At 43.3% G+C, this 22022-nt stretch overlaps 1 protein-coding gene across 2 annotated transcripts in view; it reads right to left on the bottom strand.

Annotated features, from left to right (window-relative positions):
• The window catches only part of LOC126262783 (probable cytochrome P450 6a14), a 71316-nt gene that overhangs the window by 2445 nt on the left and 46849 nt on the right, over window positions 1-22022 (bottom strand). The window contains exons 6-7 of one of the 2 annotated variants that reach the window (XM_049959603.1): window positions 17059-17280; window positions 5940-6191 (exon numbers count right to left, since the gene is read on the bottom strand). In XM_049959603.1, coding sequence (XP_049815560.1) covers window positions 5940-6191; window positions 17059-17280 — 474 coding nt within the window. The remainder of the gene's footprint in view (window positions 1-5939; window positions 6192-17058; window positions 17281-22022) is intronic. The other variant, XM_049959604.1, reaches the window with a different exon arrangement.

Here is a 22022-nt window from a genome sequence, read left to right as displayed (position 1 = left end):
AGTTTTAAATAATATTTATAAAAACATACATAAAGAAAGACGATTAACACTTATAATGTGTGTGTGTGTGTGCGTGTGTATGAGCATGTATGTAGCAAAGAGTGTGTTCAAATGGTTCTGAGCACTATGGGACTTAACATCTGAGGTCATCAGTCCCCTAGACTTACAACTACTTAAACCTAACTAACCTGAGGACATCACACACATCCATGCCCGAGGCAGGATTGGAACCTGCGACCGTAGCAGTAGCACGGTTCCGAACTGAAGCGCCAAGAACCACATCAGTCAGTCACGTGATTCCTCAAGAGGGGCAGCAGCTTTGGGGGCAACAGTCTGTGTGAGCGATTGACCGTGTAACACTGCCCAACTGCTTTGTCGATACTACAAACTATTGAAAGCAAGGGAAACTACAGACATTATTTATCCTAAGGGCAGGAAGCACTACTGCATAGCTTAATGATGATGGCATCCGCTTGGGTAAAATATTCCGGTGATAAAATAGTCCCCCTTTCAGATTTCGGATCTCGTGATGTCCCATGAGCCACCATCAGTTAAGTGAGGAAGTTGGAAACGTGTCGCAGCTCTCTGGATGTCGCTCCCACTGAAACTAGTAAGAAAATCAGAATAACTGTAGTGATCAGAGGAGCGTGGAGCAGCCACTCTTCCGGCATTCCACCCACGACTGGAACGGAAGAAAACACTATTGTGTGGAAGAACCCATCGCCGTGTACTTTACGGTGACTTCCAAAATATGAATGTTCGTGTAAATGTAATAATGATACATAAGTAATGAGAAATCAACACATTAAGATGGAATCGCACAAATTAACAATACGATCCTATGGCCAACTAATGGCCTGTTGTAATTGGGGATGTTGAAGACAATGACTGGAGGTAGAATGAAAGAAATAAAAGATTATAAATGCTCTGTAATGTATTGACAAATTAAACATAGGTTTCAAAACTAACATTCCCATGTGTCTAGTAAGAACTTTCTACGATCAGTCACTGTGTACTGATAAAAGGCAGAAACAGTTGAATTTTTCACGAGAAAATCATTTTAAAAACTGAGGACTACTTGACGAACAATGTAGACAAGCACGTGTGGAATCTCTAGGGAGGAGAGGGCGGAAAGGAGACAAATGGATCACGGGATGGTCTCGAGCAGCAAACCAAATTACAATCATACTGACGATGAATCAGAGATAGGCGTGACATGTAACCAGCTGGCTGTATGAAAGGTGAACCAGCGAAGTTACCTGTGTGTTTCGAAGAGGTAAGAACATAATGGAGCACCGAACTGACGGAATATGGGCTAATGACACAAGAAAACATTTTAGAGATTCGTAATGCAGAAATAAGTCTCGTGTGGACCTCTGTCCGAAAAAGGACGTCACAATGTTTAAAATATAACAATTCACAGGATAAGTACATTTTAGATATTTTTCCCTGCTTGTGACTGAATTCAATCCGTGCGTCCTTTTAATTTCCTATATAAGTCCTTCCTTAACTTGAAGTAATAACAACGTTAAACGGAAGAAATTGTGGGGGATGTGAAGTCAGTTGATAGATACTTGAAAATACGTGAAGAAACCCATTTACAAACACATGTAGATGTAACTTTTGTGTGAAACGAAACAAGAACACAGTTGAAAATTGTAATGCTGTAGAACTAGCAAGAGAGAGGTGAATGAGCTTGACTGCCAGAAGAGTGGGACCCTGTGGATCAGCAGCAATGAACTGTCTTGCTCGTTCTGATAGTTCGTATGAAGCAATAAGAAGTGCAAGTTTCGTTCGACTCGATGGAGGCAGGATGACCAGCTTCACGGGAAACTTTCTTTACAGACAAACTAAAATATATTCAAGTCTTCAGCATAGAATATAAAAAACGAAGAATGACTAATTGTACCAGGGTCATTCAATACTTAAAGAGACAAATTGGTCTGGGGAAAAACCTGTTAGTTGCGCAAGTTTGGCACTTTTATGGCTTTATTAAGTCGACATCACCGGGATGAGCCCTAATCAGCTGATGTACCAACAATGTTTTGTTTATAACCTTCAAAATACATTTCTAGATTGCGAGTCCGCCTGGAACGTCCACTTTAGCTACACAACGTTCTGTTATTCGATTTTTACTTGCTCAAGGCGAGAAATCAGTGAATATATACTGTAGAATATCTAAAGTTTATGGTGAAGGTTGTATGAATCGTGCATATTTTTACAAGTGAGCAGACCAGTTCAAAAATGGTCGCGACTCAGTGACTGACGGACACCTTCTGGCCGACCATTTGCAATTTTAACTCCCTCACTTGAAAGTCGATGCGATGACATTATTCGTGCCGACCACCGTGTGACTTTGGAAATGATAGCTGATAACGTTCAAGTTAGTACTGGTACAGTTCATAACATTATCTGTAACAAGCTGAAGTACCGCCAAACATGTGCAAGATGGGTCCCAAAGGAGTCGATGCGCCTACACAGGGAAATAAGGTTGAGAGTGTGCAGAGAGCTAAAAGAACATTATGAAAGAGAAGGTGAGCACTTCCTCAACAAAATTTTAACTTGTGATGAAACTTGGGTTCAATACTATGAGCCAGGATCAAAAAGACAAATCATGGAGTGAAAGCACACCAACTCACCTGTCAATACTTCTAGTATTTGCTTTTAAACAAGGTGAAGCCAGCCATGAGAGAGAGACGTCATGGATCTCAGAGGAGAGGTGTGATTCTCCATCAAGGCAACGCACGTCCTCATGTTGCTCAACTAACACGTGAAAACATCGACAAAATGGGCAGGGAAGTACTGCCACATCAACCTTACTGTCCTGATTTAGCACCAAGTGATTTGCATTTTTTTAATGCACTGAAGGAGGGAACACCTGGGAAGCGACCGCACTCCGTAGCTGAGTGGCGCCGGCACGGTAGCTCAGCGTGTTTGGTCAGAGGGTTAGCAGCCCTCTGTAATAAAAAAACTGAGCTAATCGATCAACAACGAACTTAAATGGATGTCTTACGACGTCCGCCCCGAGCAGATGCAACAAACCAAAGCGAACAAAAATGAGATTAAAAAAACAAAAAGTGGTCAGCGCGACAGAATGTCAATCTTAAGGGCCCGTGTTCGATTCCCAGCTGGGTCGGAGATTTTCTCCGCTCAGGGACTGGGTGTTGTGTTGTCCTCATCATCATCATTTCATCCCCATCGACGCGCAAGTCGCCAAAGTGGCGTCAAATCGAAAGACTTGTACCAGGCGAACGGTCTACCCGACGGGAGGCCCTAGTCACACGACATTGACATTTACCTGGGAAGAGGTTCCAGGACAATGAGAACGTGAAAACATTTGTGAGAAATTGGTTCAAACATCAAGATAAAGAGTTCTTTGCAGCCGGAATAGAAATATTGTAGCCCGTTGGAACAAGTGCATATACGTACATGGTGATTATATTGAAAATTTGAAGAAGTATTGTTTCGCAAAAATAAACTCTTTTTTCTCCAGACCAATTTGTCTCTTTAATTATTGAATGGCGCTGATAGCTTTAAGGGAGAAAAATTACAGTTTTAGAGAAGGAATAACAAGAATTTTAATTACGAGAAAGTATACGTTTTAGGATCGAAAAACGAGAATTTGCGTTGTAAAGAACGAAGACTTCGTAGTTGTGAAGATGGCAGGAATTTAGTGTTTAATGCTATAAACTTTAATCTTAAGAATAAGATGTAACTGGCACATGATAAAAAAAAGACCGTCTACAGGCCACAAGTGGCCCATCGAGACCGCCGGGTCATCCTCAGAGGAGGATGCGGATAGGAGGGGCGTGGGGTCAGTACACCGTTCTCCCCGTCGTTATGATGGTATTCTTGACTGAAGCCGCTACTATTTGGTCGAGTAGCTCCTCAGTTGGCATCACGAGTCTGAGAGCACCCCGAAAAATGGCAACAGCGAATGGCGGCCTGGATGGTCACTCATCCAAGTGCAGACCACGCCCAACAGCGCTTAACTTCGGTGATCTCACGGGAACCGGTGTATCAACTGTGGCAAGGCCGTTGCCTGGTACTTACACATGCAAGAAGAAAAATATTGCCATTTCTGAAATAAAAGAGTCATATTGTGTTCTGAAGTACTGACTGCCAGAAAGGTAAATGTGGATGTAGAGAGAGCTTTTCCGTTTGATTTGTGATCTGAAGATGCGTTTTTCGCACTGTACATATAGTAGCAAGTAATGCTATAATGATAATGTGTAGTTCATTGTTCAATGTTACGAAATTCTGTGTGTACTGTAGAAAAGATGGTGATATTTAATAAAGCGACTACGTTCACATATCAGAATCATCGTAAAAGTCCTTGAATGTGTGGGTAAAAATGTTTGACCCTAAAACCTTGGAACGTGAAACCGTTAAATTTCAACAAAAATGGCGCGAATTAGAAAAAATTTTATTGAAATGTCATTATTTACAAACAGAAAGGTAGAACATAATACAGTACGGAAAAGGTGTAAAATAAATGTAAGTTTTCAAGCTGATTCCAACGATCTTTGTAATGGTGAAAGTTATTCGTATGAAAGTGTAAATGACGTAAGGCAGGATCCGTGAGAGACCATTTCTGTGGGCACTGGTTGACAACCGACTACATGTTCCGTCCTGCGGTTTTATAAAATAAATGGAAGTTAAAAGCACAAAGTTATTTATGTGGGGAAGAACTTGGACCAGTTTATCTTGTACGAAAATTGAGTAATTTGTAATTTTATAGCTTAACATTTCCGCCCCCATCGCCGGTTTGTACTGTTGTGATATACGTGTAGTAACTCATAGCAACAGGCCAGGAGGGTTTTGGGAACAAAGAATACATTTCAATGAGAGTTCCGACCTGCGCAGTTCAGAAAATCTGGTGTTGGTGGGAAGGATCCAGATGGTACAGGCTGCGAAGCAGTCATTGAAATGAAGAATGTCGTGTTGGGCCCTTGGGCAAGACCAGATATCAGATCTAATTCTCTGACAGAACGGTCACAGTTCGTAGTAATTGACAGAAAGTCATCGAGTAAAATATTGTATTGATGTTTTAATTATTATTTTCGTTCATCAGGCTGGGTGAGAATGTTAGGGGAACATTTTAACTTCTCGAAGTCAAGAGTTGTCTCTTTAGCTCTGATTCCGAGAGAAAACCAAATTTAGTATGAAGAACGGATAAAGAATTATTCGCGAGAGGATGACGCTGGGGCCACTAATGGCAGGTGCAGATCACCTAAGAGACTCTGCTTTTGGAGGTGGAGCAAATGAAGACGTAAGGCAGGACCCGTGAGAGACCGTTTCTGTGGGCAATGGTTGACAGACCGACTACATGTTCCGACCTGTGCTTCTATAAAATAATGGTAAGTTAAACTTAAAAGCACAAGGAAGGGAAGGTGGAACACAATTTCGGAATCCAAACATTGTGGAAAGAGACTCGGACGAAAGGGGCGGTCAGGCGCCAAAGGAAAAAGGAGTGACCGAGTGCCAGTCTGATAACACATTAGTGCGGGTCGTGGATTGGTCCCAGGACATTTTTTGGTCGTTTACCGCTTCTTTATACTCTGATAATGACCCGATAAATGTTGCACAGTAGATGGGAGTCCACCTTAGACTACAAGTCCCTGTATAACTGGCTGTTTAAGTCGATTCTAGGGTCGAACGAAGGCGAAAGCATAGCACCTGCAATAGGACCGTGCCCCTTAAAGCACTGTGATTTTGAAACCAACCTTCACGCCGAGGAAAGGTTTACCCTTTTTGTAATCTGGAATTTCAAGAAAATCTTAAGCACTGCTCATGGGGGGAGTGTGTACTCTGGATGTTTGTTCTAGCCTGAACATGTTATTTGCGTGTGAGGTGATTATGACGGAAACTGACATTTGCGAAGTTTGGGCGGTGTTGTCGTGAGGCTGAAGGGCAGCTGGTACCGCTGCAGGACTCACCTATGCAGATGCGAGGCCCCTCTCCGAACGGCAGGTAGACGTAGGGGTGCCTCTGGGCCTTCTGCTCCTCAGAGAACCTCTCGGGGTCGAAGCGCTCAGGGTCCGGGAAGATGTCGGGGTCGTGGTGCAGGCCGTACACCGGAATTATGATGGGGGTGCCCTTGTCGAGCACGACGTCGCTGTCGGGAATCCGGTACTCGGCGTTGCTCTCTCTGTTGAGTACCATCACCGGCGGGTACTTCCGCAGCGTCTCTGCAACAGGCGTCGTACTCGGTAAGCCTAGTCCCTGTCATCTGACAGTCACGACAGCATTCCCAAGCTGGACACTAGTAGCTGATTACCATTTAGATATGAATAACTACACTACTGGCCATTAAAATTGCTACACCACGAAGATGACGTGCTACAGACGCGAAATTTAACCGACAGGAGATAGATGCTGTGATATGCAAATAACTAGCTTTTCAGAGCATTCACGCAAGGGTGGCTCCGGTGGCGACACCTACAGCTTGCTGACATGAGGAAAGTTTCCAAGCGATTTCTCATACACAAACAGCAGTTGACCGGCGTTTCCTGGTGAAACATTGTTGTGATGCCTCGTGTAAGGAGGAGAAATGCGTACCATCACATTTCCGACTTTGATAAAGGTCGGATTGTAGCCTATCGCGATTGCGCTTTATCGTATCGCGACATTCCTGCTCGTGTTGGTCGAGTTCGAACGACTATTAGCAGAATATGGAATCGGTGAGTTCAGGAGAGTAATACGGAACGCCGTGCTGGATCCCAACGGGCTCGTATCACTAACAGTCGAGATGACAGGCATCTTATCCGCGTGGCTGTAACGGATCGTGCAGCCACGTCTCGATCCCTGAGTCAACAGATGGGGACGTTTGCAAGACAACAACCATCTGCACGAACAGTTCGACGACGTTTACAGCAGCATGGACTATCAGCTCGGATACCATGGCTGCTGTTACCCTTGACACTGCTTCACAGACAGTAGCGCCTGCGATGGTGTACTCAACGACGATCCTGGTTGCACGAATGGCAAAACGTCATTTTTTCGGATGAATCCAGGTTCTGTTTACAGTATCCTGATGCTCGCATCCGTGTTTGGCGACATCGCGGTGAACGCACATTGGAAGCGTGTATTCGTCATCGCCATACTGGCGTGTCACCCGGCGTCTTGGTATGGTGTGCCATTGGTTACACGTCTCGGTCACCTCTTGTTCTCATTGACTACACTTTGAACAGTGGACGTTACATTTCGGATGTGTTACGACCCGTGGCGCTACCCTTCATGCGATCCTTGCGAAACTTTACATTTCAGCAGGACAGTGGACGACCGCGTGTTACAGGTCCTGCACGGGCCTTTCTGGATACAGAAAATGTTCGACTGTTGCCCTGACCATCACATTCTTCAGACCTCTCACCAGCTGAAAACGTCTGGTCAATGGTGGCCGAGCAACTGGCTCGTCACAATACGCCAGTCACTACTCTTGATGAACTGTGGTATCGTGTTGAAGCTGCATGGGCAGCTGTACCTGTACACGCCATCCAAGCTCTGTTTGACTCAATGCCCAGGCGTATCAAGGCCGTTATTAGGGCCAGAGGTGGTTGTTCTGGGTACTGATTTCTCAGGATCTATGCACCCAAATTGCGTGAAAATGTAATCACATGTCAGTTCTAGTGTAATATATTTGTCCAATGAATACCCGTTTGTCATCTGCATTTCTTCTCGGTGTAGCAATTTTAATGGCCAGGAGTGTATTCTACTACTCGTATTTCGCCACATAACTTTACACTGGTATCCACAACTAAAGTAACAAACCGCTATTTCCCCGTGTTCTGTCCAAACCACGGTATAACCATACAAAATGTCAACAAATTTCCTCAATCGTGTTTTTCGTGGAGTATGGCACTCCGGTCCATGGACGACCACGTTATCGATGACGTCAGGGCACCTATCAAACGGGGTACTGTTTGCCGTTTAGTCCCATATCCTCAATCGGTGTGTACACAGTCACAGACTCTGCAGTATTGCACAGAGAAGACGCCTACAGAACCTTGCTGTGGAGGACCATGAGAAGAATGGAAGCAGAACAGACGCAAACTGATGTTGCCGGAAGGCCTATTGTGAACCGTTTTGTTGTTTCTCGGATGTGGTGACAATTCATAGACACCAAAACAGTATCCCGAAAACCAGGGCAGGGCCGACCACGTGTGATATGAAAAGGAGAGGACCGTTATTTGGCCGTAAGGTCCTACGGTATCGCCTTAGTACCGCGCGGCAACTCGCATCTGACTTTGTAGCATCCACTGGAGGCGTTGTATCGAGACAAACAGTGCACAGAAGGCTTCGGAAGAGCAGCTTTTATTTTCGGAGACCTTCTGTATGTGTATCTCTGGTGCGTGTTCACAGAAGGGAAAATCTAGAGAGAAGTCTTCAACATGCCACCTGGACGTAGAACAGTGGGCCAATGTGCTTTTCGCAGATGAGTCCCTATTTGATTCTCGACGCATTTGCATCTGGACGGAACGTGGGACACAACTTCGGAATTCAAACATTGTGGAAAGAGACCGATATCGAGGAGGATGCTTAATGGTGTGTTGATCACTCGAACACCTCTTCATGAAACTGTACGGGTGAATCAGCAGGGTTTAACTGCTGTCAGATATCGTGAGGGGATCTTGGGACCTCAACTGCGGTTGTTGCGAGGTGCTGTTGGTCCAGACTTGAACTGATGCACGATAATGCTCGACATCATAGAACACGGGTGGTTGATGTTTTCTTGGAAACGGAAGATATTGCATGCATGGCGTGGCCAGCTCGCTCTCCTGATTTGACTCCCATAGAGCATGTCTGGGATGCACTAGGGAGACAGGCTGCATCACGTCAGCATCCACCAATCAGTGTCCAAGACTTACGAGCAGCTCTGCGGGAAGACTGGGTGCTATGGCCTCAACGTGAGAATGGATGACATCACTCAAAGCATGTCCCGTCGTTTTCAGGCTTGTATTGCAGCCAGACGTGGTAACATCCCACGCTCAGCACATTAACCAGTTCCACAGGTTACCTTCCATTCGGAAAGTGGGTGCTATCAGTGACTGTCATGTGACTTATAAATTATAGAGTGCAGCAATCAGTCGACCTTTTTTAGATTTTACTACACAATTCCACATTTCGGCTAGTAGTTACTCATTCTCAATGCACTATTTTCTATTCTCAATGCATGTAAGTCCCTGTTGTTCGGATGTCAGTCACAGTTCTTTGAATACTCAAAGAATATTCAAAGAACTGTGACTGACGCCCGAACAACAGAGACGTACATGCATTGAGAATAGAAAATAGTGTATTGAGAATGGGTAGCTACTAGCCGAAATCTGGATTTGCATAATAAAGTCTAAAAAAGGACGACTGATTGCTGCACTCTATAAAACACGTTAACTAGTTGTTGGAATGTGGGTGCAAATCAGTTAAGTTGGATAAAATGAAGAACATTTTTGTCTACCGTTATGCGTATTGCCGTTGTTGAGGTTCTGTATTCTTTACATTGTTTCTACTTTACTATCACCTGTTTATACTGTTTTGTGGCAAAATAAACCCAACCTTGAAAATTTTCTATTTGTTCCTTTAATTTTGGAGACCAGTGTATTTCATTTTTTAGTCAAACTTCCTTCTTCTTCCTATCAACAAACGTAAACATGGTCCGCAGTAGGCTGTAATGTGAGGTTTATTTAATCGTGCGATTATCTTATTTCGACTTTACGTCATTGTCAGTCAAATTTCTAACATCTGTATTTCATATCATTTTCAAATCACTCTTAATTACAAGTAAAAAGTAGCCATATTCCGCCATTTTGCGGAAGGATCCACACTACAGTGACAACTTTTATCACCGTATTCTAACCTCTGTTCTATGTACAATATTCTTCTAATTGCATTACTCATTTTCAGTGGTCTGTAAAAGAAGTCGCAGTTATTCTGTGGTGTCACCGCCAGACACAACACTTGCTAGGTGGTAGCCTTTAAATCGGCCGCGGGCCGTTAGTATATGTCGGACCCGCGTGTCGCCACTATCAGTGATTGCAGACCGAGCGCCGCCACACGGCAGGTCTAGTCTAGAGAGACTCCCTAGCACTCGCCCCAGTTGTACAACCGACTTTACTAGCGATGGTTCACTGTCTACATACGCTCTCATTTGCAGAGACGACAGTTTAGCATAGCTTTCAGCTACGTCATTTGCTACGACCTAGCAAGGCCCCATATTCAGTTACTATGAATGTATTCTGAACAGATAATATTGTGAATCATGTACCGTCAAGAGCGACGTTCATCATTAATGGATTAAAGTTAAGTATCAAACTAATTACGCCCGCTTTCTGAATTCTCATTCCTTGTCATGTTCCAGACCTCACGTCAGTATAGTTGTTCCCTCCTCACGCCAGGCTGCGTGAGCTACAACGCGTGCATTTCGGCCTCCACTAGTAACACGGTGTTGGCTCTTCTGCCAACACAACATATTCTAACCATATGCTTTATTTTAAATACTAGCGGAGAAACCAGGTGTTGCCCAGGTATTTACTTGTAGCAGTGCGTCCACGCCCACACCACGCAGCGTTCAGTCTTGTGCTTAATGTTCACGACGTCGACACTCCTGAACTGCTGATCGTCCAGTGATATAATTTGTAGGTACATTCAATGGCTTTTGTGGATACTGTCTGCAGAATGTGTTGCAAATGGAGTTAGTAGTAAAGAAGTAATAAAATTAAACTCCACGCACGATGCGGCAGTTTTTCACGCATCTCACTGTTCATGACGTCATATCTCCCGAACTAAGTGTAAATAACGTATAAAAATAACTCCTGAAGTTGTATATGAGACCTTACAAATAGTCTACATAGTGAGTGAACCTAAATGTGTTGCCGTGACACTCCACACGTATAAGGAAAACGTCTCAAAGTAAAATATTGACAGTTCAAAATGGTTCAAATGGCTCTGAGCACTATGGGACTCAACTGCTGAGGTCATTAGTCCCCTAGAACTTAGAACTAGTTAAACCTAACTAACCTAAGGACATCACAAACAACCATGCCCGAGGCAGGATTCGAACCTGCGACCGTAGCGGTCTTGCGGTTTCCGACTGCAGCGCCTTTAACCGCACGGCCACTTCGGCCGGCTATTCACAGTTAATAAAATAGTTACTAAAAGAAGCATTTTACTTAGAGATTACAGAAAATACCTGAGACGCTTAGAAGATACTTGTTGCCTCAACGAGCTCAACTAAAATTCAGTCGCAAAACACCCAGTAACCGTATTTATGTCTACAGGACGAGCAACATTAACTAGTAACTGAGAGTGAATATTGCTGATATTAACAACATACAAAATACCAAAACTGATTAAATGCGTGTACTGACTGCTTAAAGGTTGCAACCTACCAGATATTTTTTCTCCTATCATCAAAGAATGCTGCAATTAAAGAGGGTAGTAAGTCTTCGAAATACTCAGCAAGACATTCAGTTAACAGATATTGATGAATATCCGATAAGATTACTATCTACAAAAGAATACAGCGTAGTAACTAAGGACGGGACACTGAACCAGACTGAAGAGAAAAGAAATTTATGGCACAACATTACTAGAAGAAGGGATCAGTTCGCAGAACACATCCTCTGCCAGCAAGGAATCGTCAGTTTGGTAGTGGACAATATTGTGGAGCTAAGAACTGTAGAGGGATACCGAAGCTTGAACACCGTAAGCAGATGAAAATGGATGTAGGCTGCGGTACTTATCTCGAACTGAGAACGCTTCCAAAGGACGAGTAGTATGGGGAGCTGCATCTGACCTGACTTCGGACTGAAGTCACAACAACACAAGGCATGAAACTTCCCGCCAGACTAAAACCTTGTGACGGACCAAGACTAAAAATCGGGACGTTTGCCTTTCGCTGGCAAGTGCTCTACCGACTGAGCTACTCAAGCACGACTCACGAAGCTTTCATTCCGCCAGTACCTCATATCCTACCTTCCAAACTTCAGTCGGTAGAGCACTTGACAATGAAAGGCAAAGGTCCAGAGTTCCTGTCTCGATCTCCCACACAGTTTTAATCCGCCAGGATGTTTCATATCAGCGCACAAATCGCCGCAGAGCGAAAATTTCATTCTACAAACTCCCCTCCCCCCCCCCCCCCCCGCCACCCCCACACCAGTCTGTGGCTAAGTTATGTATCCGCAATAGTCCTTCTTCCGGGAATGCTAGTCGAAGCTTCGCAGGAGAGAACTCCTTTTGTGAAGTTTGGAAAGTGGGAGATTAGGTATAGGCGGAAGTAAAGCTGTGAGGACGGGTTGTCAGTCGTCCTTGGATACCTGAGTCGGTAGATTACTTGCCCGCGAAAGGCAGAGGTCCTGAGTTCGAGTTACGGTCTGGCACTCACTTTTAACCTGCCAGGAAGTTTCGTATCGGCGCACACTCAGCCGAAGAGTGAAAAATTCACTCTGGAAAACAAGACATGTTTGAAAAGGTGACTTTTTAAAATTTATGTTCTCTGTTAAGGGTAGTTCTTGTCACAGCAGTATGAAGTATCGGTATAAATTTCGTAAATTTCTCTCAGAAATTTCTTAAGTTGTCGCCAGCTCTCCCCAAGTTTTGATCGTTTGATCGTTGTTTGACATATCTCTCACGCCCCTCCTGCCTGATCCCTCCCATATGTCACGACCTGCATGCACTTCTTATTCCTGTCCAAACGCCAAAGGGGTGGGAGCAGAATGGATTGGTAACTGTATCTCGAAAACAAACGGTGCGTTTCCAAATGTTTAGAGGAGCAGCGGTATGTACCCAGTGGTAAGGCTCATTTCGGACTGTTCTCTGTGTCAAATTTATTGACTCCTGTGCCATACGGCTTGGCATAGAAACATCCGAGGCATTCCAGAAAACTTACAGAGACGTAAATAAAGTTGCCAAGTTTATGAACTGCCGCTCCGGTTTGAAAATAACGAGGGAGTGTTTATCAAATACGGTTTCCTTTCCGCGTCTTCATCAGAGTAAGGAAATGGTCCAGAGGTATATCTACATCTGCATCTACATGAGTACTCTGCAACTGTTACTGAAGTTCCTTGCAGACGGTTCTTCGAGCCACCTTCAGACTATTTCTCTATCTTTCCACTCTGCAGCAGAGCGTGGGAAAAATTGACACATCTCTCTGTACGAGCTATGATTTCACTTTTTTTTTACGATGATCCTTTCGTCCTATGTAGCTTGGAGTAAATAACATATTTTCACATTTTGAGGAGAAAATTAATGCTAAAAATTTCATCTCATCGCAACGAAAAAACCTTTGTTTTAATGATTTCCACCCCAACTCATTTGTCATATCCGTGACACACTAAGGCCTATTAGAGATAATACAAAACGAGCTGCCCTTCTTTGGACTTTTTCGATGTCCTTAGTCAATCGGATGTGGTAAGGATCCCATTCTGCACAGCAATACGTAGGATATGACGGACAGGCGTAGTGTAGGCAATCTCTTTAGTAGACGTGTTCCATCTTCAATACAACGCAACCTTTCGTTTGCCACCTCCACAACACTATCGATGTCATCGTTACAGTTGACATTGTCCGTAATTGTAATTCCTAGGTATTTAGTTTAATCGGCAGTCTTTAAATTTGTGTGTGTGTGTGATCTAACGTGTCGCCTATATTTAATGGATTTCTTTTCGTACGCATGTACATGCCCTGACATTTTTCCCGATTCAGAGAGATGGTTCAGATGGCTCTGAGCACTATGGGACTTAATATTCGGACGTCATCAGTCCCCTAGAACGTAGCACTACTTAAACCTAACTAACCTAAGGACATCACACACATCCATGACCGAGGCAGGATTCGAACCTGCGACCGTAGCGGGCGAGCGGTTTCAAACTGTAGCGCCTAGAACCGCTCGGCTACACCGGCCGGCCCGATTCAGAGAGAATTGCTACTTTTCGCACCATACAAATATCGTGTTTAAGTCATTTTGCAATTGGTTTCGGTCTTCTGATGACTTTATTAGACGGTAAATGACAGTATTATCTGCAAAAATCTTCCAAAACGTTTACATGGATTATAAACAGCAGACGACCTATAATACTTCCTTGGGGAACGCAACATATAACTTCCGTTTTACGCGATGATTTTCCCTCGATTAGTACGTACTATACCTTTCTGAGAGGAACCCACTAATCCAGTCGTACAATTGAAACGATATTCCAGGGGTACGCAATTTAATTACATGTCTCTCAGGAGGAATGGTGTCGAAAGTTGTCTGGAAATCTAGAAACATGGAATCAATTTGAGATCTCCTATCAGTAACTCCTTTCTGAATCCATGTTGACTGTGTGTCAACAATCCATTATCTTCGAAATAATTCACAATGTTCAAAAACAGTATATGTACCAAAATCCCACTGCAAATCCACGTCAGTGATACGGGTCTGTAATTCATCGAATTACCTCTATTTCCTTTCTTGAGTATTGGAGTGACCTGTGAAACTTTTCAGTCTTTAGGTACGGGCGAGTGGTTGTATATGTTTGCAAAGGAACCTAACTGCTATACTATCTAGATCAGAAGACCTTCCTTTACTAGTTGATTTAAAGTGCTTAATTATACTAAGCCTTTGTTAATTGATTTAAGCTGCTTCGCTACACCTAGTATATCTATTTCTAATTGTAAGTTACTTATGTTAACAGCTGTTCTTCATTCGAATTCTGGAATATGTACTTCTTTGGAGATGGAATTTCGGAAAACTGTGTTTAGTAACTCCGCTTTGGTGGCGCTGACATCGGTCGTATTCCCATCGTTAATCGCGCAGCGAAGGTATTGATTATGTGTTGCTGCTAGTGTACTTTATATGATATCGAGACAGAGTTTCGTTGTGGAAGCTGTTAAAAGCATCTCACATTGAAGTCTGCCTTAAGTTAAGAGCTTCAGTAAAATATCAATAATGCTGGAGATTTTGCGTTCTTTTAAATCTGGCTGCTTTTTTCGTTCCTTTGCAAGTGTTCTGACCTCTTTTGTGTACCATGGGGAATCAGTAGCATCTTTTATTAATTTATTCGGTATAAGGCTCTGAGCACTGTGGGACTTAACTTCTGAGGTCATCAGTCCCCTAGAACGTAGAACTACTTAAACCTAACTAACCTAAGGACATCACACACATCCATGTTCGAGGCAGGATTCGAAACCTGCTAACGTAGCGGTCGGGCGGTTCCAGACTGTAGCGCCTAGAACCGCTCGGCCATACCGGCCGGCTCGGTATAAGGCATCAACTGTTGCAGGTACGGTTTCTTTGAACGTAAGCGACATCTGGTCTACAGTTACATAGTCAGTTGGAAAGAATTTTTTAAATAGATATATTTCGGATTGACTCTTGGTGGATTTGGATGTTGCAGTGGACCTTGTGGTCATTAATCCCTGTATCTGTCATGATGCTCCCTATTTGCTGAGGATTTTTTATTGCTAAGAGGTCAAGTAGTTTTCCGCAACCATTTACACTTCGAGTGGGCTACGGACGTGATGAACCCATGTTTTCACTGCCTGTGACGAAATTCGACAAAAAATTGTCACGGTCAGCCTTGTAATTCCGCATAGATGGTCCTTCGTCGGTTTTTATGGTCTTTAGCTGGGCAGCTAGGATCTCAATGGGCACGTACCTTTGAGCACCCCAACTGGTGGATGAGAGTGTCGGCACTACCAACAGGGACGTTCAGTTGTGCAGCGACGCGTTTGATTGTGATCCATCGATCATCTAGAATGAGAGTGTGCACACGTTCCGACATTTCAAGAGTAACTGCTGCGTGATGCTATTCGGCACACGATAGATCGGACAGGTTTGCACGTACTATATTCCAGTGATGACAGACGCCTCGCCCAACGAATGTTTTTGTTCACTGCCAGGTCTCCGTAGACATTGTGCAAGCGCCTACGAATATCAGCGATACTCTTGTTTTCCGCCAAAAGAAACTCAGTGACAGCTCTCTGCTTGGAACGCAACTACGTTACAAACGCCATTTTGAAGACGACGTATAGAGCCGCTACCTACACGAACTTCGTGAAACTATAGGGGCTGAAGCGGGTACACTCCACCATGTCCCACAACAAATTCCGCATTTTTTGAACCGAAATTAGTAGAGAGAAAAATTTGTTGCATTGCTTATTGACCGCCCCTCGTATAAATATGCACGAATTGAGCAAAAAAACTTTTAACTGTTCTCTTAGGTGACAGCTTTACCACCACTTCGTAAATCGCAAAAGATTACGAAAAGTAAAACCGTATGCCCTAAACCATATAGCGTGTTGCTTTTAATCGAAAATATTGCATTTTCTTATGAACTAATACGCTAACAAATTGCATTTAGTTCGTTTATTTTTCTCAAGAGGGACTAGATCTGCAACCATTCGACACTAGCTCCTAGATTATCTAGAAGAGTCGCAACACAGTCCTGGTTCACCGTATACTTACGTACCGCCTAGACTAGTACAGTTGTTCAGATGCAGGTAATATTCAGAAATTGTGCTGGCGTAAGCTGTCGCCGGTAGGCAAAGATACAGCTCGACGATCGATAGTAGGCGCAGGATGAAGCGCGCCTATCACGAGAGAGGCCAGAGACACACCGAGAAACAATACGCCGCCAACGCCCTCTCGACAGCAGGTATTTAGACCGCCCCCGCTGATTGGAGCGCCTCACTGACTCTCTCAGGCTACGACAGTGCACAGCGACAAGAAGTGTGACTATACCACTGAGGCTAAAGTTTTTAGTACCAAGATTACCGATATGTCTGCAATAGTGCTACTGCTGAGGAACTTGTAACACGAATATGAAAATTAAATACGAATATTAAAATTAAGTAGCAGCTTCAGGTAAGTAAAGAACCATATTAACCCACGTGTGCATTTGTGTTGTAGAAAGAGGATGCAGACCACCCATAACAACGTCCTCTCCCTTGATTCCTTACGGTACAAGACTCTACAGCAGAAATGTTTTCCTGTGTAAAGTACCAGAACCAGTGCTACACTTATCTCCTACAAGGCAGACCAGCGTGATGTGAGTCAAAAATGTTGCGGCAGAAATTCCTACGTACCTGCAACGACTTTTTCGAGGTAGGGCATGCTATTAACTGCCTCATAGGTGATTTGCCCACCGTGCTGCTTCAGAACTGCGTCGATTTCCGTCTGCAGACGCGCTTGGTCCTTCGGATGGTAGGCGAGTTCGTGGAGGGCGAAGCTCATGGTAGTCGAGGACGTTTCGAAGCCCGCGATGAAGAAGACGAACGCCTGGGCAGCGACTTCATCAATGGACAGTCCTGGAACAGTCCGCCGGGATTCTTTCACTCTCCCATCTCGCGGTGTTCAAATGGTTCAAACGGCTCTAAGCATTATGGAACTTAACATCTGACCGAGCGGTTCTAGGCTCTAAAGTCTGGAACCGCGTTGCTGCTACGGTCGCAGGTTCGAATCCTGCCTCGGGCATGGATTCGAACCTACGACTGTAGCAGCAGCGCAGTTCCCGACTGGAGCGCCTAGAGCCGCTCGGTCACACAGGCCGGCATATCACGGTGTCCATAAAATTTTCTGCACTGACATTTCAGCGTTGCAAGAATTTCTAATGTCATTTTGTTTTCAATGTAAGAACTGGTAAATGAAGAGCTAAAAAATTAAGCAAATTCCAGTGTTACATTGTTGATTTTCTTTATTTAAACTTACGACTTATCGCCTGAACATGTTTTTTATATTTCATTTTATCTGTTTCTACTATCGTGTTATGATTCCATGTATTGACTCGTTCCATGACCATGGAGACTTCTCCTTAATTTGGTCCCACGGAACAATAAATAAATAAATAAATAAGATTTGTAAGAGTAAGCATTAACACTATACACCTCTTAGTTTTAAGGTTCAAAGCACGTAAATTTTGGTATTACCTTTCTTACAATACGCACGAGTCGAAACAAATGAATACCAAACAAATGTACATTCATTCAACCATTACTCTCTTGTTTTGTAAGTTCTTTCTATAACAGCCGTGAATGACGGTTCTCGTTTCTGTCAAATCTCTAATTACCCCGAATAAAAGTCGCGAAAAATTACACAGTGTCTTCTCTGCATGATTATTTTTTGAATATCCCTAGTGTTTGGAAATAAATTCCTGTAATTAAGGTAACGATATAACTGTCTCCTCTTTTTGAAGTTTCGTTTAGGCAATGTTTGTTATAGTGATCACAGTTCCGTTATCTTACACGGTCATGGAGGCACAATTTTCTCCGAGTAACTTAATGCGCACCAGTAAGTGGTAACTTTGAAAGAAAATCATCTACAAACTTGGAAGTTTAGCGCATTTATGAAATTAGTTTGAAAGTCGCAATTATCAGTTTAGTGAAGTGTACGCCTAAGTGTGGTTTGGATAAACCAAATACGATGGAGAATAAACTGCAAGCTGTCGTTTCATCACGGAAATTCTACAGAGGACCGAAACCTGGGAAATGTGCTGAATTTGAAACTGTGATTCCTTTCTTTGTACAAGGTATCTGAAAAACATGTGATACCTTTCTCTCGACAAACAGACGTTCGAAATGGCAATTTCGTTTATAAGTGAACACGATAATCGTCCTTAAAAATGTTCAGCTAACTGAAGATACCAGAAGACCCTGAGAAGAACCATCCCAACAGAAAGATCGAAACGTCGATTGTGGAGAAAGAGTTTAAAGAGGAACTTGAAGCTGTCTGACAACTTACATTATTTTCCATTCAATGAGGGCTGCTACGAAAACCTGCAGACGAACAAAGAACGCTCATATGGGCAAGATGTTTAGACCGTTCTTGGAGGGCAGGAGAACCTCCGAAGAACAAGACGTAAATTAAAGATCAGGTTCTTTTCTCCGGTTGTCGTGAAACGACGTTATCGCCAATTTCTTCAGAACTAATCGTCAAGTTCAGACAAACCATGCCTTGACGATCTATAAAAGGACTAGGGAAGAACTTCGGGAAAGAAGCTTACACAGTTCTGCTCTATTTTAATTGCTTTACATTTTCCACTGGCGAGAATTCTTTCTCCTCAAGACTTGGATAAAGGGGACAGTATAACGTTCAACCATTCTACAAGGCTATGGGGTTAACAAGATACAAACCAAAACGGGATGTTCAAGAAACCGACGTACAAAGTGTACAGAAAGACTGTATTCTGGATCAAAATCGAGTAGTCATTGTTGGGTGAGCTCGATGAAGGAGACATCTCTGTTGTGGGCAAAAGTGTGAATTCCGCAGCCAAATCTAAGAGATCCCCCGCTGAAGAAATTGTCAGTGGTATCGATGCATCCCTGTTTTCACTTCCGAAAGTAGAAGTAAGACAGGACCTATTGAGAATCCTACGGAAAACGAAACCGCTCAAAAGCAACACATCGGTGCGGGAAGGAGAGGGTCTTCATTTCATAAAGAGCGACAAACGTATTGTGGTCACCAAACCGGACAACGGAGGTGCCCCGCAACTATTAGCTGATCCTGCATACAGAAAAATAAAAAAAGACCTCATGAAATAATAAACAGAAAACGTGTAATTTGATGAGAAATCGACCCAGCTTTCCCGAGTCAATAAACAGGGTTATAACCAGACATCGAATCCGCAAACCGGATTAACGACGAAGGCCGGTGGGCCAGCCAGCCTGGATGTTGTTTTAGGCGGTTTTCCACATCCAGCTATGTGAATACTAGGCTGGTTCCCACGTTCCGCCTCAGTTACACGACTCACGGACATCTGAACACATTTGCACTATTCCATGGATTACACTAGACACAGGCAGATGGGATACACTAATTCCTTCCTGGGGGGGTGTCGTGTCAGGAAGGCATCCGGCCAGCCCTTCAAATTAACATGCTACATCCAATTAACCAGCAGACCCCGTATGTCGGGATTAATGCTTGGAAAGAGAGAGATAACCAAACAATACGAAAGACTGAAATGTTTCTTACCTCCATTGAATAGAAAGAGAATTATTTCTGCCTTTCTCTGCAGTTTAAAACCCGCAGTAGTATTGGTACCACTGAAGTCATTCCATGATATCTTAATAGATGTCCTACCATTGTGTATCTTCCTCCTTACGTTTTTTTTCCATAGATTCCTTTCCTTGCTGATTCTGCTGAGAACTTTTATCATTGCTCTTATTGACAGTTAACCTAATTTTTAGCATTCTTCTGTGGCACTACATATCAAATGGTTTGATTCTGTTCTGTTCTGATTTTCCCACAGTCCATGTTTCACTACCATACAATTCTATGCCCAAAACATACATGCTCACAAATTAACGTCCATGTTTGATACTAGCAGACTTCTCTTGGCCATGAATGTTCTTTTTGACGGCGCTAGCCTGCTTTTTATGTCTTCCTTGCTCCGTCGATTGTGGGATATTTTGCTGCCAAGGTAGTAGAATTTCTTAACTTCATCTACTTCGTGATCCTCAATCCTGATGTTAAGTTTCTCGTTGTTCTCGTTTCTGCTACTTCTCATTAGTTTCGTCTTTCTCGACTTACTCAATCCATATTCTCTACTCGTTGGACTGTTCATTCCATTCAGAAGGGCCTGTAATTCTTCTTCACTTTCACTGCGAATAACAATGTCATCAGCGAATCTTACCACTGATATCCCCTCACCTTGAATTTTAACTCCACCCTCGAATTATTGTTTAATTTCCGTTATTGCTTCTTCGATGTATATATTGAACAACAGAGAAGAAAAACTGCATCCCTCGTTTACATCATTTTCAAAAAACTGGCTCTGAGCACTATGGGACTTAACACCTGAGGTCATCAGTCCCCTAGAACTTAGAACTACTAACCTAATGACATTACACACATCCACGCCCGAGGCAGGATTCGAACCTGTGACCGTAGCGGTCGCGCGGTTCCAGACTGGAGCGCCTAGAACCGCTCGGCCACACCGACCGGCTCATCATTTTCAATCCGAGCAGTTCTTTCTTGGTCGACCACTCTTACTGTTCCCTCTTGACTCACGTACATACTGTGCATTACCCGTTTTTTCCTAAAGCGTACCCCTCTTTTTCTCAGAATTTCAAACATCATGCACCATTTTACATTGTCGAAAGCTTTTTCCAAGTCGACAGATCCTATGAACGTGTCTTGGTTTTTCTTTAATTTTACTTCCATTATCAGCTGCAGCGTCAGAATTGTTCCTCTGGTGCCTTTCACCTTTTCTAAAGCTAAAGTGATCGTCATCGAGCACACCCTCAGTTTTCTTTTCCATTCTGCTGTATATTACTCTTGTCAGCGACTTCGATGCATGAGCTGTTAAGCTAAATGTACGATAATTCTCGCACTTGTCAGCTCTTGCAATCTTCGGAATTGAGTAGATGATCTTTTCCCGAAAGTCTGATGGTATAATGCCAGACTCATGCAGTCCACACACCAACGTGAGTAGTCGTTTTATTTTCACTTCCTCAAATGATTTTAGAAATTCTGATTTAATGTTATGTATCCCTTCTTTGATCTTAAGTCTTCCAAAGCTCTTTTAAATTCTGTCTCTGATACTGGGTGACCTATCCCTTCCACTGCCGTTTCTTCTCCCAGACAAATCTCCCCCTTATAGAGGCCTCCAATTTACTCCTTCCACCTATTTGTTCTCTGCTCTGCATTTAACAGAGGAATTTCCATTGCGCTCTTAATGTCACCACCCTTGGTTTAAATTGACTTTTCTATATGCTGCGTCAGTCCTCTCAACAAGCATTTCTTTTTCGATTTCTTCACATTTTTCATGCAGCCACATTACCTTAGCTTCCCTGAGCTTTCGATCTATTTTATTCCTAGGTGACTTGTGTTTCTGTATTCCTGAATTTCCCTGAACATTTTTGTACTTCCTTCTTTCATCGATCAACTGAAGTATTTCTTCTGTTACCCACGGTTTCCTCACAGTCACCTTCTTTGATCTATGAGTTACTTTCCAACAGCTGTGATTACCCTTTTTAGAGACGTCCATTCCTCTTCAGCAGAAGAACCTGCTGAGTTAGCAGTGATCGTAGTATCTATAGCCCAAAAGAGCTTC

This window comes from Schistocerca nitens, chromosome 6, assembly GCF_023898315.1.
Source record: "Schistocerca nitens isolate TAMUIC-IGC-003100 chromosome 6, iqSchNite1.1, whole genome shotgun sequence".
Classification (NCBI taxonomy): Eukaryota; Metazoa; Arthropoda; class Insecta; order Orthoptera; family Acrididae; genus Schistocerca; species Schistocerca nitens.
This window is presented reverse-complemented; position numbering and strand designations above follow the sequence as displayed.